At 36.9% G+C, this 17,065-nt stretch overlaps 2 protein-coding genes and 1 long non-coding RNA gene across 4 annotated transcripts; 1 reads left to right on the top strand and 2 right to left on the bottom strand.

Moving 5' to 3' along the window:
• Window positions 1-4: 4 nt before the first annotated feature.
• LOC109544499 (serine/threonine-protein kinase Tor) lies at window positions 5-13,375 on the top strand. 2 transcript variants are annotated; one of them, XM_019914733.2, is made up of 36 exons: window positions 5-555; window positions 888-1,105; window positions 1,166-1,386; window positions 1,449-1,814; window positions 1,872-2,041; window positions 2,093-2,295; window positions 2,385-2,625; window positions 2,780-2,983; window positions 3,045-3,190; window positions 3,247-3,450; window positions 3,517-3,648; window positions 4,630-4,840; window positions 4,896-5,066; window positions 5,131-5,433; window positions 5,491-5,701; window positions 5,801-6,064; window positions 6,116-6,196; window positions 6,250-6,364; window positions 6,423-6,606; window positions 6,742-6,886; window positions 7,801-7,972; window positions 8,341-8,447; window positions 8,509-8,655; window positions 8,782-8,992; window positions 9,054-9,248; window positions 9,424-9,653; window positions 9,801-10,073; window positions 10,141-10,381; window positions 10,468-10,664; window positions 10,715-10,881; window positions 11,089-11,297; window positions 11,487-11,852; window positions 12,070-12,309; window positions 12,360-12,586; window positions 12,643-12,801; window positions 13,080-13,375. In XM_019914733.2, the coding sequence occupies exons 1-36, from the start codon at window positions 333-335 to the stop codon at window positions 13,219-13,221; spliced, it is 7,296 nt and encodes a 2,431-aa protein (XP_019770292.1). In that variant the 5' UTR covers window positions 5-332; the 3' UTR covers window positions 13,222-13,375. The 2 variants fall into 2 exon arrangements, with proteins under 2 accessions (XP_019770292.1, XP_019770291.1); XM_019914732.2 differs by having other exon boundaries at window positions 5,801-6,196.
• Window positions 561-919, bottom strand: LOC125503562. Its single transcript, XR_007280971.1, has 2 exons — window positions 840-919; window positions 561-742 (listed from the first exon to the last, which is right to left on the bottom strand). It is a non-coding gene; the product is annotated as an uncharacterized LOC125503562 (long non-coding RNA).
• A 266-nt stretch (window positions 13,376-13,641) lies between the features above and the next one.
• On the bottom strand, window positions 13,642-16,678 carry LOC109544500 (serine/threonine-protein kinase RIO3). Its single transcript, XM_019914734.2, has 9 exons — window positions 16,467-16,678; window positions 16,130-16,372; window positions 15,965-16,080; window positions 15,739-15,890; window positions 15,511-15,674; window positions 15,279-15,449; window positions 14,674-14,888; window positions 14,332-14,511; window positions 13,642-14,276 (listed from the first exon to the last, which is right to left on the bottom strand). Exons 1-9 carry the CDS (start codon window positions 16,591-16,593, stop codon window positions 14,013-14,015), a joined length of 1,632 nt encoding a protein of 543 aa, XP_019770293.2. The 5' UTR covers window positions 16,594-16,678; the 3' UTR covers window positions 13,642-14,012.
• Window positions 16,679-17,065: the final 387 nt, after the last annotated feature.

Genomic DNA, 17,065 nt, shown 5'->3' with positions numbered 1-17,065 from the left:
TAAATACTAACCTATAAATCAAAAATATTCTAATGTTTTGTTGCAGAGCATTAAAACGTAATTTCAAGTGAAATAGTAATTCGTCGACATTTTCTTCGACTTTTTTAACTTGTTACTTGACCACCTACTTGTGCGAGGAGGATTTATAATATACTATATAAAACTACGTAGTTAGATAAAATTTGCAATTAGATCTTTTAGATAGCTATTTAGATGCATTTACTTAAAAGGAAGCTAAATAGGTCGTTGATAGTTTTCAAATCATGGCAATTAGATCTTATTAAGCAATAAACTACATATTTAACATCAGAAGGAGCAAATAATTCGGCAACATGTCCCTGACTGTTATGCATCAGTTTGTCAACAATCTTAAATCTAAGAATGAGCAGACGAGAAATCAAGCAGCTAAAGAACTGTTTGTTTATGTCAAGAACGACCTGAGAGATGCTACTCCGGAACAAATTACGGTTTTTTTAGACGAATTTAATCATCATATTTTTGAAATGGTGTCTAGTAATGATATTAATGAAAAGAAAGGAGGCATTTTAGCAATTGGTAAGTACAATAACATATTTTTAATACTATACGTACACTTTTTGTAGAATTAGTTGTGTTTTAGAAATAGGTATACACTTTTTTACCCTTACAGTAGATAACTTAAGACATATTGTATAGTTGCTTAAAAACTACTTTAATCGATGAAATTCTCAGTTGAGTGTCATCCAATTGAAAGTTGATTAAACTAAAAAAACATTTTACGATTTTGTGCAATGTTGTTTATTGTTGGAATTTGAAAAAGCTTTTCAGCCGAATAGTTAGACTCTTATGATAGTACTTACGCTTACTGGTTGCCTCCAGCGAGCTAAAACACTTCTTTTTTGTGATAGTATGCCTAATCAGGGCGGACGTCGTCTATGTGGCAACCAGGATTAGCAGATTTGCTTCGTATTTGCGAAATTTATTGGTCTCCAATGACATTACCATTATGGAAATGGTGGCTAAAACTTTGGCAAGTTTGGCCCTGGTATCGGGCTCAAAAGCTTCTGGATATGTGGAATTTGAAGTGAAAACTGCTTTGGAGTGGTTATACTTGGATAGAGTTGAGGTAGTTAAACAACGGACGGAAGTAAACATTCTAATCAAATTATATTTTGTTTCATTTAAGTCAAAACGTCATGCAGCTGTTTTGGTTCTAAAGGAATTTGCTACCGCTCTGCCCACATATTTTTACCAGCATGTGTCTCAGTTCTTCGAGTCTATTTTTTGTGCTATCCAAGATCCCAAGCAAGCCATCCGAGAAGCTGCTATAGAAGCGCTGAGAGCGGCTTTAGCTGTGGCTGCCCAGCGAGAGAATGCCAAAGACATTCAAAGAAGCACCACTTCATGGTAGTTCCTGGTAGCTGAAACGTGCTCTTCACGTTGTTATTCTAACTGTTATTGTTGATTAGGTACAAGCAGTGTTATGACATGTCTGGCAAATTGCTGTCTGTGGAACGAGGGGAAAGAATTCGGGACGATAGAGCACACGGTTCTCTGCTCATCTTAAACGAACTGCTCTGTTGCGCAAATGTGTCCTGGGAACGAAAATACATAGCTCTTCAAGAAAGTACTGATCCAAAACGGGAGGAAGAAATTGAACAATTCAGTCTAAGTCGACCTCAATTTATGTATCTTATGCATGCCAAAAAAAAATCACACAACCTCATCAATGCTACCTCACTAGCTGAAAAGCCAGTGGTTATTGAATCCATCATATGTCATCAATTAGTCAGTGAAAAGTTTGATTATATTTGCATGGATGTTTTGGCTCAAAAGTAAGTGGCATTTAATGATAAGTAGCATTTCTGGATGGAGCATAAGAGCAATTTCAGATCACTAAAAGTCAACTTTGTGCAGCAAACTCTATTAACTATTATGCCCAGATTGGCTGCATTTAATAAGGAAAAATTTGTCGAGAAATATCTACCCAACGCTATGAACTATCTGTTCAGTATTCTGAAGGGCCGTGAAAAGGATAGAAATACTGCTTTTATTACTATCGGCAAGTTGAAGATAAGCTTGCGAAACGAAATCTTATACTGTATGATTTTAGGTTTGATTGCGGTAGCTGTAGAGGAAGAAATAGATCCGTATGCTGATAGAATAATGGAACTGATTAAAGGATCGCTTCCAAAAGTCGATACTCCTAGCAAACGTAGACCAGCAATCGATAGTTGTGTTTTCAAGTGCATTACATTCGTAGCTCTGGCTTTAAAACGACATGAGCAAATGGAAATACCTGTCATTTTGGATCAGGTCAGTTGATACTCGCGAGGACACTTTTTGAAAGAGCCTGATTAACCGGAATTCGTTTCCTAAAATGAATGTTTGAGTAATATTTTCAGATGCTACTTACTGGTTTAAGTCAATCACTCACAATATGTCTTCGTGAGTTAGCCAAGAAAGTACCAGAACACAAGGACAAAATCAGCTTGGGTTTACTTAGAATCCTTTCTCACATTCTGTTAAACAGGCCTTTACTGCATCCAGGAATGCCTAGAAACTTGACTTCTAATGTTCCCTTGGTCACTTTGGCAATGGACCCTAATGGGACCGATTTAATTGTTTTGGCGCTTCACACATTGGGTAAGATGAGAAAATTAAATAAGCACGACTTTTGTCGTAGAGTTTGAATTTTTTAAAAGAGGCCCTACCTACACCTACAGTAAAAGATATTTTAAATATTGACAACAAAATTATATTATTACCTGCACATCTGTTGTGAGCAAATATATTTTAGGTACATTTGACTTTGAGGGACAACGACTTCTACCCTTTTTGCAGAGATGCATTAACTATTTCCTAGTGCACGAAGTTACCGAAATCCGCCTGGAAGCTGTCAGGACCACCAGTCGATTGTTGCGACATGCAGTTAATCGCGCGGACAAGAAAACTAGTGAAACTCTGTCGAGAACAGTCGCCGATGTGCTTGAAAAATTGCTAAGTGAGTTATGCTTATAAGTTTTTAAGTTTCTATTAAAGTGGGTGGTAATACTCCTTTATAGGCGTTGCGCTTATCGATAGCGAAGCACAAGTGCGGTACGGAGTTTTAACATCACTGGATCCAACTTTTGATCATCATTTAGCGAAGGCCAAGTCGCTGGAGTCACTGTTTATTGCCCTGCAAGATGAAGAGTTTCGAATTCGGGAGGCAATTTTAATAAAACCATCTATGTCTTAAAACTTTAAAACAACTTTGCTTTTTAGGTAGCTCTTTTAACAATAGGACGTCTCAGCTGCATGAACCCCGCTTACATAATGCCGAGTATTCGAAAAGTGTTGGTGCAACTGTTGACTGAGCTGGAGCACTCAGGCACTGGTAGAAACAAAGAGCAAGGAGCTACCCTACTCGATCACTTGGTTATTCGAGCACCTAGATTAATTCGTCCATATATGGAACCTATTTTAAAGGTGGTTTCATTACCTAGATATGTATAACCGGATAATATTAATAAAATTATTTTACTTCATCAATAGGTACTGGTTCCCAAACTAAAGGAAGGTGAACCAAATCCAGGAGTTGTGTTATCTGTGCTGTACGCTATTGGTGATCTTGCAGAGGTTACAGTTGGAGATGCTGAGCTTCAAGTATGGATGCAAGAATTAATGGTCAGTATTTATTCGGTTTTTACCTATACAGGGTTATTCAAAATTGGCCTCATTCCTCTGGAGGTGTTTTAGGAGTACAGAAAAAATAGTAAAAAAATAATTGTTATTAAAACCTCAGAAATTTGCTAAAAACTATATCATAACGGCAACAATGTTTTTCAAAGTAATCTGGCTAATTAACATTACGTAAATATCTGTTGCTTCGTAATTATTAACCGGTAGCCATGGAATTATTATACGGAAAGTGAATAAAATAGACAAGGATAAACGGTAAATTCAACAGGATTTTTTTTTCGAAATGTCAATTATTGTCCTCATAACTTCGAAATGATATGTTTACAGATAAACATTCATTTAAGTCTTTAACTTAAAAATTAACTGCTGCTCAATTTATGTTGTGTTCGGTAAGCCATTGGTTTAATGTGTCCTGGTGCTCTGTTTATCTTTCATACGTGGTAGGGATGTAACCCTTCCTCGGTATTTATTTGTTGCCTGGAAAAGTGGCAGTTGTTGTGCAATGCTCTGAGTACCTCTGGAAGGCTCTGCTGCAATTATCTCCAATACTTGTTCCTCTGTGCCTGGAACCCGAACATCTATTGTCGTCCACTATCTTCCTGGAGTCACTCTTCCAATGTCTATAGTAGAAGAGAACTTTTTTAATATCAAAATTTTTCGTAATTTGAAGCAAAGATCGCAATTTCTCTTGTCGAATGTTTAAGTATTCCAATAGGCTACCAATCAAACATAGGACCATTTTAAAATAATGCTTAATAACAAAGTTGAAATTCGATTTTCAGCTGTTAATATCTAAATTATCGAAATTATCGAAAAAAATATTGAAATATTTTTTACTATTTAAGTGAGTTCCCATTACCCTCTAAAAGGAATGGCGCCAATTTTGAATCACCCTGTATGTATTTATATATTGGACTGTAGTTTAACAAAGAAGGCATATTGCATAATAATTCATTAACTATGTAGGGGATTTTACTGGAAATTTTGGGAGATGCTTCCGCCCCCGATAAAAGATGTGCAGCGCTGGTGACTTTAGGTCAGCTTGTCGGAGCCACTGGACACGTCGTAAGACCATACAGTGAATATCCCGTTTTACTGGATATTCTGATTAACTTTCTAAAGACTGAAGAACACCCATACATACGTCGAGAAACAATTCGCGTATTGGGTCTTCTTGGTAGGTTTTGCATCCATATTCGCTCTTACAATTATTCACCTTTGATTTCGTTTAGGAGCGTTGGATCCGTATACACATAAAATGCACAGAGGTGAAATTTACTACTTACCACAAGCTCCTACGTTGATTCCAATGCCAGACAAGAATGCAGCTGAAGACAGCGACTTAACATCGAGCGAAATGCTCGTTAACATGAGCTCCAGCACTTTGGAAGAATATTACTTAGGTATGTCGGAATGTCTATTGGTTTCAAGTTCAATCATAAAACTGTTTAAATAATCCACTTCCAGCTATGGCAATAGCAACTTTATTGAAGATTATACGAGACTCTACCTTGTCTCAGTATCATACCATGGTTGTTAAAGCTGTTACTTTCACCTTTACTTGTTTGGGTATCAAATGTGTTCCCTACATTGCTCAGGTTCTGCCAAGTCTACTGAACGTCGTTCGCACGGCAGACGTTAACTTTCGAGAATTTCTTTTTCAACAGCTTGCCCAACTCATATCTATTGTCAAGCAACATATAAGTAATTATCTTGATGACATTTGCGACTTGATTAAAGAGTTTTGGACTCCTAACTGTGCCATGCAAGGTAATAATTGTTACTGCTAATTTATTTTTGGATTAATACCTGTTTTATTGTCTGCAGGTACGATGATTCTTTTGCTGGAAAATATAGCTGAAGCATTAGGGGCGGAGTTTAAGATATATTTACCGCGGTTGATACCACAAATACTTAGAGTGTTGAATCATGATACTTCCATAGACAAACAGCACACCATCAATCTACTAAACGCTCTGCATCGGTTCGGTAACATTTTAGACGATTATATGCATTTGATCTTGCCCCCTATCGTTAGGTGAGTAATGAATACTGAATTATTTCTAACATCTCCCCAATTCATTTATAGCCTGCATTAAGAATACATCTTTTCTAATTAAAACCAATCGTTATTCAGATTAATCGACGCTTCCGACTGCCCCATGGCCGTTTCCAAACAAGCACTGGAAACAATTGATCAGCTGGCTGAAGTGATTGATTTATCCGATTACATATCTCGAATAACCCATCCTTTAGTGCGCACTATCGACAAGAACCCGGAGTTACGTGACACGGCTATGGATACACTTTGCTCGTTGGTCACGCAACTGGGCAGGAAGTTCTGCATATTTGTACCCATGGTGCAAAAAGTCTTGGTAAAGCACAAGATCAATCACAGAAGGTACAGTTCGACTGTAGTTTGTTCCAGTAAAATAATACAACTGTTCTGTAGCTGGGAGACTCTGGTCGCAGCAGTTGAAACTGATACCACAATGGCGGATGAGCTGGATTTGCCAATGACCAGGCACCGAAAGTAACAGTATTTTTCTCCATTTTAATTAGGGATTATAAACAACTAAATTGTAGACAACGCAAAGATCGGGATATTGGTATGTCTGGGGACTCTTCCACAATTCAAAGGTTGAAGGCATCTGAACAAAGTCTGCAGGAAGCTTGGGTGCCTGTCAGAAGGGTATCAAAGGTACGCAATCCTTGATCGTGATTGAAAAAAACGTCACTACAGTTGGTTTTTGTTACAGGACGATTGGTTGGAGTGGCTTAGAGGACTAAGTTTGGAACTTTTAAAGCAATCTCCGATCCCTGCCCTTAAGTCTTGCCTGCCCTTAGCACAGATTTATTCTCAATTGCCTCGAGACCTGTTTAATGCTGCCTTTGTGAGTTGTTGGACGGAGCTGACTGAAAATATGCAAAAAGAGCTTATTGGTAATTTGACAGAATCGAACATATATACGGGCAAATATTATCAATTTCAAATTTATGTATTGACCTTTGATACTCACCATCCTGAAACGAAAAGGCTTAAGCGAAAAACATTGTTTCGAAAATCGAATGTTTTAGGTTGCCTAGAGCAAGCACTGACAGTTCCTGATGTCCCAGAAATAACTCAAACCATTCTGAATTTGTCTGAGTTTATGGAACACTGCGATAAGGGACCCTTGCCTTTGAATGGACGCTTATTGGGCGAACATGCAATGCATTGCAGGTAATAAGTAACAACACCTTTATATTAAAGCTCGTTCACACGGTGACATCAATGTCTTCTGACTCTCTTATACACAATGAGAGTATTTTGAAGCCAAGACCTTGAAACAGAGTTATCCAAATTGCATAGGTCTATCCTTCAGTCGGTCCAAGAACAACGGCGTTTGCTCCAAATGCCGTGATATTATTGGTCAACTTGTCGAATAGCCGATGTATAGCATCACCTGTGAAAACCAACCAATCAAAAATGTCCATATTAAAGGATGCGCAGAAACAGTACGCTCGTCTGTGAAACAGACTTATGCACAATCCATATTCCTGTCTCTCATATCTTTGCATCAAAAATTGGAAGGCATCGGGTGTATTGTAATAGGTATATGCGTGACACTGCCGATGTCTCGGTGACATTTTAACATTTTTTGAAGGTTATCAATCTGGTGCGATATTTTCATTTCGTTTGGTTTTAAATAATGTCCCCCTTTGATTTGATTACATTTCTGGAGTATTACCAATCATATCCTCATCAATCATATGGGATAAATCAATTTTCGATTTTAAGCATAGATAAAAACGTTTCCTTAGTAGAGTTTCTAGTTTTCTAGAGTTCCCCTAGTTTGTTTTTACGCATGATCTACTGTCTCATTCATACTCGTTTTTTTTATTTTCGCCTTAATTTTAAAATAATTACCTACTTCTAACACATCCGAACTGATAGGAGTTCCGCAATTTTTGACAAGGGTGAGTGTGAACACCTAGTGTCATGACATCGAATGTCGAAAGCTGTCACGGAATTAGATGTCACCGTCTGAACGAGCTTTCACTTCATCTCGCATAAATTGGGTTGTTTCGAATCCATGCGTAAGAATACCCTCGTCAGTATTTATATGCATAGAATATTGTTTTTTTTTAAATCAGAGCGTATGCAAAAGCTTTGCATTACAAAGAAGACGAATTTTTACGTGGGGGCAGTAAGGATCAGCAAGTGATAGAAGCTCTGATTTCAATTAACAATAAATTGCAACAAAAAGAAGCAGCCGAGGGCTTACTGCAGTATGTTATGAGACAAGGAAACGAGGCTCAAGTGCAGGTAATTTTTTTTATTCATTTACAAATTTAAAACATTGAAATACATTTACTAATAATTGATCTGTGTATTAATTTCAATCCATCAAACTGATTGAGAATACATTAATTTAATTTTCTACTTGTGAGAGGTGATTACACTGAATATTTGATTACAAACTACTGTTTATGTGCATCATTTAAGCACAAGTTACATTTCTAAAAAGTTCTTCGTATACTTGAAAGATAATTTGGCATTGTCGGGTCAAATTTAACAACACGCATAATTATTGTCATACTATTCCTATGGTGCCACGTACATGACTCAATGCAACATGCAATGTTGTTGATGTTATATATTGGCAAGGTCTTCAGAGTCTGCGTTCAATTTAGGTTCGGTGGTACGAAAAACTACACAACTGGGACAAAGCGTTAGGAATGTATAAATTCAAACTTGAAAAGGACGTTACCGATCAAGAAGCCTGCCTGGGCCAAATGAGGTAAAATTGCATCAACATCTACATATATTTTCACTTTATTTTTGTTCGTTGTTTTATGCAGATGTTTGGAGGCTTTAGGCGAATGGGGTCAGTTGCACGATGTTTTTGAAAACAAATTTACACTTCTTACTGAAGACAATAAACAAAAAGCCTGTCGCTTAGCCCTAGCTTCCTCATTTGGATTACACAACTACGAGTCCATGGAACGGTAGGTAATGGTTGATGTTAATGTTGTTTAGGATTATCCCCCAAATGAAATATTCTGTGTTAGTCTTTCTAGAAAATAATGAATTCTGTATTGTACATTTAATTTGTATTTTTATATTACGTTCAGCTACGTGAAAGTCATTCCCCAGAATACCCAGGACGGCTCTTTCTATAGAGCCATTTTAGCTATCCACAAGGAACAGTACAAAATTGCTCAGGATTTCATTGATCGTGCTAGAGACATGATAGACACAGAGCTAACTGCTATGGCTGGAGAGAGTTATCAACGAGCTTATGGTGCCATGGTCCAAGTTCAGATGCTTAGCGAGTTGGAAGAGGCATTGTTTTACCCATATTTTATGTTTTTTTTAATCACGGAAATCATTTTTTTGTTTGTAGGTCATGCAATATAAGTTAGTATCTGAACGTCGCGAAACCATCAAGCAGATGTGGTGGCAACGGTTGCAGGCTGGGCAAAGGCTAGTTGAGGACTGGCAGAAAATCATTCAAGTTCATTCCTTAGTTTTACAGCCTCATGAGGATTCCAAGTCCTGGCTCAAATACGCCTCGTTATGCCGAAAAAACGGATCTGTGGTATAGCAGTTTTCAAAATTCGTTTGCTAAACAGCACTAAACAATTTACTTAATTGAATTGCTCTAGATTAAACTTAGTTCTCTTTATATTATAAAATAGAAAAATGCATTGATTTGTTGAGAACCTTTCAGCCAGTAACAGACATGCAGATAACATTCATGTGGGTTGTTTTAGAAACCATCCCACAAGACGCTAGTGATGCTCTTAGGCTATGACCCGGAACTTGCTCCAGATAAGCCGCTCCCGGTCTCCCAACCGCAAGTAACGTTTGCTTATTGCAAACATTTATGGCAAGTCGGAGACAAACATCGGGCTTTTGATCAGTTACAGACATTTTTAAACGCTTATGTGCAATTAGAAGGAATTGAAAGTTCCGTGGAGGACAGACAACGGCTTTTGGCAAGGTGGGCATCTTACACCAAAATTATTCGCCGGTCTCAGTTTATGCACAGTCTCACATCGCAAACATTTGTTGGATATCTTTTGCAAATGTGCATCTTCCGATAGAATAGACAATTATCTCTTGTCTCTGTATACCTATCGAATTTTAGGTGTTTCTTGAAGCTTGGTTCCTGGCAAGAAAATTTGGAAGGCATAAACGCCACGTCCATTCGTTCCGTGTTGAACTGCTACGAAAAAGCTACCGAATTTGACAAGGATTGGTACAAGGCTTGGCATGCCTGGGCCTATATCAACTTTGAGACGGTTTTGCTCTACAAAAACAAGCAAGAAAAAGACTCCGATCCAGCCTCTAGTAGCAAAAGGTCAATTGAAGAGATTGATACCAACGAGCATACTGTGTTAGCAGTTAGAGGATTTTTCAAGTAAGAAAAATTCGCTCACAAGTTAGGCCTGTTGCTTGCGATTATTATTTTTGGATGCTTTTTGTAGGTCAATTCAGTTATCTAAAGGCAGTTCTCTTCAGGACACATTGCGATTACTTACTCTCTGGTTTGACTATGGCCTGTCTGCTCAGGTCTCAGAAGCAATAACGGATGGAATCAGGGTAGTTGACAAGAATACCTGGTTGCAAGTTATTCCGCAATTGATTGCAAGGATAGATACCAACCGGCTGCTTGTATCTAAAAACATTCATCATCTGTTGGTTGATATTGGCAAAATACATCCGCAGGTAATCATGCAGCTAATTCGAAACTTTTTTGCATTAAACTTGACACGAAGAAAAAAATACTTTTTAATTAATTTTGTAACTTACAGGCTCTAGTGTATCCTTTAACAGTAGCATCAAAAAGTAATTCTCCTATCCGACGAAGTGCGGCCAACAAAATCCTAAAATCCATGAGCGAACATTTTCCAACTCTGGTTAGACAAGCGGTTATGGCATCCGAAGAGTTGATTCGTGTCGCTATTCTATGGCATGAAATTTGGCATGAAGGGTTGGAGGAGGCTTCCAGGTAATAAAAGATCGTTTTATTTGCAGCTTCAGTAATTTGTTTTTTTCTAGGTTGTATTTTGGTGAGAAAAATGTTGAAGGAATGCTTCGAATTTTGGAGCCTCTACATCAAATGATGCAAAGGGGTCCACAAACCCTAAAAGAGACCAGTTTTAACCAAGCGTATGGTCGCGATTTAGCAGAGGCTCATGAGTGGTGTCGAAGATATCGTTCTTCAGGCGAGTACATAGTTACAATTCCTTGGAAAGCATTTTTAAATATTAATATTTTAATAAAACCTAAATGCTTTAATTCTATTCAATGTGCCCGATTTAAGCTTCTCGCGGATTCAACATTTTTAGAACTAGAAACTGTGATGTAGACGTTGTATCGCCTGCGCTTCATTCCATTCGATATTCTTATGTTGTATATGATTTGCTTAATAGGAAACTCAAAAGACTTAAATCAAGCATGGGACTTGTACTACCATGTATTCAGAAGAATTGTTCGACAATTGCCACAATTGACCACACTCGAACTGCATTACGTATCGCCTAATTTGTTGAAATGCCAGAATTTAGAACTGGCTGTACCTGGCAGTTATGCGCCGGGTCAACCCGTCGTGAGGATCGCATATTTTCAGAGCTCTTTAGAGGTATGTACATTTGTTTGTTTTGCTTCTTACACTGGAGCATTGGTCGCCTAGGGTCTGTCAATTGATTAGGTTTATCTGATCCTATATTTACAATTGCGACAACTTTAATTATTTACTGTTTATTTTTGTGGATATGTTTTTATAAAATGAAACATGAATAAATAGGCGAATACTACAACATGTTTGTAGGTAATAACATCGAAACAACGCCCTCGAAAGCTGATAATTCGCGGTAGTAACGGTAAAGATTACATGTTTCTTCTGAAAGGCCACGAGGATCTTCGACAGGATGAGAGAGTTATGCAATTGTTTGGATTGGTGAATACGTTGCTACAAAAGGACCCGGATACTTTTCGGCGAAATTTGACTATCCAGAGATACGTTGTTATACCACTAAGCACCAAGAGTGGACTGATTGGTTGGGTACCGCACTGCGACACGTTACATACCTTGATACGGGATTACAGGGACAAGAAAAAAATCCTCTTGAACATTGAGCATAGAATTATGCTTCGAATGGCGTCTGATTACGATCATTTGAATGTAATGCAAAAGGTGAGCTTACAGATTTTTAATTTCTACTTCGTTTTGTAAGTGATTTTTCGGTTCATAAGTAGTTATGGGTTGCTGATAGCTACGTTTATATATAACGCTTTAGTGAACACCTTAATTCAATTTATTCATCTTTTGGATCTTTTCTGGATTGACTGAGCTGAATATCATACTAAAGTGTTTTATAGTACGACATGCTGAATTATTACTTTGATGTTAGGTGGAAGTATTTGAGCACGCGTTAGAGCACACCAATGGAGACGATTTAGCGCGCTTGTTATGGCTGAAAAGCCCATCATCGGAAGTGTGGTTTGAGAGAAGAACGAACTACACCAGATCCTTAGCAGTTATGTCGATGGTAGGATACATTTTAGGCTTGGGAGATCGGCACCCCTCCAACCTGATGTTGGATCGTCTGAGTGGCAAGATCTTACACATCGACTTTGGTGACTGTTTTGAGGTAAAATTCACACATGCACCGATATCAAATATCTTACGATGCTTTTTTAGGTAGCTATGGATCGGGAGAAATTTCCAGAAAAAATACCTTTTCGCCTTACCCGTATGCTGATAAATGCAATGGAGGTGACTGGTATTGAAGGCACATACCGACGTACTTGCGAGAGTGTCATGTCTGTACTTCACAGAAATAAGGACAGTGTAATGGCTGTATTAGAGGCGTTTGTTTATGATCCGTTACTCAATTGGCGTCTCATCGAAACCACTTATAGAAATCGGTAAGTGTTGGACGTGCTCCTGATTGCGAAATTTCTGCATCAATTTTTCGTTTCAGCTCTAATACAGAAGTAGGAAGTTATTCAACGAGTACCTCGCAAGACGACTTTCCGGAGTCCCTCAGTGTGGTCCACAGACGTTCGTTACTAATCGACATAATTAATGATGGTTCTCAACCGGAAACGGTCAGCAAAAAAGCAGTTACAATTATAAACCGGTAAGCTATCGTGCCTACATAATACCTTGCTTTTAAAGAGTAATAATAATCTCGGCTTAACTATCACGAATAATGTCTTTTATTAATTGGATATTTGATACGCCATTGAAATATTGACGGCAAATTCGAAATGTTACTTACGCTTACATATTTCAAAATATTAATTAATTTCATGTGTATACTGGGATAGTTTGATATTTTTTACTAATCGAAAAAAAAATCATGGATATTCTTGCTTCAGCATAATTCACTTTTTTTTTCACTTCTATTATGAATAGGGTCAGGGACAAGTTAACGGGCAAAGATTTCCACTCTGAAGAAATGCTAACTGTCCAAAAGCAGGTTGATTTGCTGATCCAACAAGCGACAAGCAACGAGAATCTTTGCCAGTGTTACATAGGTTGGTGTCCGTTTTGGTAGGCTGAATTACGATAATAATTATTCGAACAGTATCGCTTAAAACTAATGTATGTATCGAATGTCGTAATAGAGCAGAATCGGCCCCGAAAGCTTATACTTAAGTGATTTAAATTGTTTTTAGAATATGTTATATCAATACAAATGCTATATTTTTTTTGTATTGTTTTGCTGGTGTCATTTGAATCAATTAATTTTCATCGAGTGTGCAGGCAGCATTATTGTCCTTATTGGTAAATCGACATACATTTTAGTACGTAATGTATATTATTTATTTTAATGTACGTTCCCCATGGGATAACAATCAGATGTAGGCTTGCGCAAATTTATAAATTACAATTTTGCATCTAAGGAGGCTAATTTCTTAGTAAATATTTACTTCATATGATTCATAGGTAAATAAAATGTTTAAACACACTAACGTTTCTTCGATATATTTTTTATTTTGGCAAGGGTGGATAGAGGTGAGTTGACTTAAAAGTAGTCTAGTTTATAAGCTATATTTTTTGTTCCAATACATCGAGGAAATAATTTTTAATAGATTTATTTAATTAACAAAATTAATTAATAGATTCTTGGCAAATTAGAAAAACATTTCCTCAGATCATGACAAAAATATTTTCCAAATTTTATAGTTTTTCGACATAAAAAAGTGTTACCGTCAAAGAAAATAGTCAGTAGCGTTTTAGTGTCATGTTTACATATAAAAAAATAAGCCTACACAACTACACAACGGTCAGTAATACATTTCAAAGTTAAATCGTTGATCGTCCGTGTTTTACAAATTTCTTTTATCAGTCGGAAGAATCAATTAGTTCATTTATTTCAGTGGCATTCGTATTAGGTGTATTTTCTTTTCGTTTCTGTTTTGCTCTTTCCCAGTTTGCTTCAAATCCATAGTACTGGTTGTCGGCACGATTCATGCTATGCGGTTTTATTTTGGTTGACTCTCGAATTCTTTCAAGATCCATCATCTCAGTGAATGAACGTCCAACAATGCTGTTAAACAATTCGTCAGTGGTCAGAATATTTGGAACTATCTGCTTCTTTGAAAAGAACTGCAATGTTAAATCGAGTATAACAAAAATACATTTAAAATATTTATTCGCATACGTTGGTAATATGTTTGCAGTCATCATATAAAAATTTGAAGGCGTTTTTGTGCACAGGCTCTACGGACTGACTAACATCGATAAAATAGCACATATGCTCGTGCCATAAAATGTTGTACTCTGACAAGTCCGCATGTATGAGGCGTGCCTTATTATACATCAGTTTCATACCGTCAACAATCTAAAATTTAATATTCTGATCTGAGTGACTGCTTATTTAAGCTTACGAAGAAGCATTATAGTTACATCTTTAATCAAATCGCAAGTTAATGCTAACGGTTTGCAAAATTAAATAGTGATGTAAAACAAATGAAACTTCGCCAACAATAATAACGTTAATAACCTGTTCGTAAGCATTGACATAATCTGCATCATCCAGGACAGCATCTTTCAGCTTAGGGGCAGCAATGTTGTTCTGACCAATAAATGACAACACCAGAACATGTTTCTTTAAACGCACAACATCGGGACATCTCAGACCTGCTCGCTTTAGCCTAATTAAATTGGCCATTTCTTTTTCTGCCCAGGCATTCAAAGCTTTTGAAGATGTTGGTTTGCCTAGCAAAATTAGATTAAGCATAAAAGTTACTTCTATCAAAATATTCCATGAAACAAGTTTGATTGAATATTTTGACAAACACAGAAACTTGTTTGATTGAATTTCATCCAGTGTGTACCTACACACCAACTTCTTCTTGAAATAAAAATATGCTTTATTGCCACGGAAAAATTCACAAATTTTATGGACCAAGCGAGTAAAAAAACAAACCAAAATACTACAACATATAGTACGTACAGTGCAGTCAACAATGGTAAAAACTTTAAAAAATATATCACGTACATTATAATGGATCGTAGATACAAACACAGAGGAAAACTATGATACACGTAATTTCAATTTCATTTGTACTAACCTGAGTGTTGTGAATTTTGTCTATACATACTTACAGTTGTTATACTTGTCTTTAAATCTGTGATCGTCTTTAATGAATTTATCGCGATTTTTGTACTCTGTTAATGTTGACTTGAATATTTTGATCGCACATTCTTTAGGTAGCATTTCTTGTGTGTCAACCCAGTCCTGGTTCGTCACAGCATGCATTACTACAGCTTCTTTACCTAAAATAGGAGAATAGTAAAGTGAGATAATAATATTTCAACTAAAGTTATTAATATTTACCAACACTAATAGTACCATTATAAGTCTTTATTACTTGGTTCAATAACAGTTGATACAAAATATGACTTGTTACTTGATCCACTGCGAATTCGGTAGTAGCCTGTTCTCTTTTATCTTGAATTCTGTATCTTCTGATATGTTCCTTATTTGCGTGTTTTTTTAAGCTATAAATCGCACACACACACACATTAAATATAGGCAACAACAGGATCACTTGAATAACTTTACGTGTTGAAAGTTCTATTCGACAACTTCATATCAATGTCTTCACCGTCACCTGTTGGAAACTCAGGAGGAAATTGCTCCATCAGTTTCAATGTATTTAATCTGCCATTGTTGACTAAATCATGCTTAGTCACTATTTTCCCTTTTTCTGTTTCCTGGTGAGCAACAATAAAATAGACGGGTTAATCGTAATGGACTTGAGCGCTATTTGTGTATTTCCGTTGTTTACCTTCCAACCGCGACCAGGAATGGAATTTACTTCCCTCAAAGTACTATCGAATCTGTCCCAATCTTTCCTGTCTTGCGGGTCTTCAACTTCGCATCGATCGTTTTCGAATTCATCATCTAAAATTATTCATCAGGCATGCTACATTTATTTTATCCTTTATCCTACCATCACACTGACGGGATATTTTATATTTGTCAAACGAAATAGACACTTTGGAGGTGCCATTTATTTTCTGTTCACGTTTCGCCAGCAAATTGTCATATTCTTTGTTAAATTGCATTTGAAGAATGTGGGCAATTTCTGCGTCACTTTCAATTTTTTCATCTGAAGAGGATTTCGCAGAATTAACCGGGATGTCGTTGGAAACCAGAAACTCATTCGTAAAAGCTCCAGCTTCGCCTTGTTGAACTGAAATAACATTTACCCATTAAATATTGTTGCTAAGAGCAACTTTAAGAAACCACGTAGGTTTTTGTGCTGATGTTACGTTTATAATACGTACCGTCACTCTGGTGATAGAATTCTTTCATTTCTTTCGCTTTCAAATCTTTTGCAATTTCTTCTGATATTATGTCGTCTAATCTGACTGGATCTGGTAGCTTTATATTTGCCCACGGACAAGAAGACATTTTGGACCCCTCAAATAATGCGAATGCGACTCAACCCACAAACAACCACAGATCACAGATGTTATAGATTGGAAACTAGATAATAGGCCTAGGAAATACGCCTGCAGAATGCTATTTGTCGCTTAAATTACCGGCTGCAATCAAAACTAAACTCTGATTTCCACTACTGGCAGAAGAAATCTTCTTTATCGATTGGGTTCACATCAAAATTTAGCGGGGTATTTGATTTCAGTTTATCACCTCTGTGATTTCCGTTGAAGTTTCAATAACATTTCAAGCATTTCATCATGCTCCTTAAATGTGATGTTTATGCTAGGGCTTCAATTAACATCACAATTAAAGGACAATATGAGATACTCGAAATATTATTGAAACTTCACCGGAAATCACAGAGTTCGTAAAGTGAATTCAAATCGCCTGCTAAAATTGTGTTCGTGTGAAAACTAGGGCAAATCGGGAAAATAAAGCACAT

The sequence above is a fragment of the Dendroctonus ponderosae genome, unplaced genomic scaffold (assembly GCF_020466585.1).
Source record: "Dendroctonus ponderosae isolate FM_Combo_2020 unplaced genomic scaffold, Dpon_F_20191213v2 Dpon_F_20191213_2, whole genome shotgun sequence".
In the NCBI taxonomy this organism is placed as follows: domain Eukaryota; kingdom Metazoa; phylum Arthropoda; class Insecta; order Coleoptera; family Curculionidae; genus Dendroctonus; species Dendroctonus ponderosae.
The sequence above is the reverse complement of the archived record's forward strand: the minus strand, read 5'-3'. Positions and strand labels throughout refer to the sequence as shown.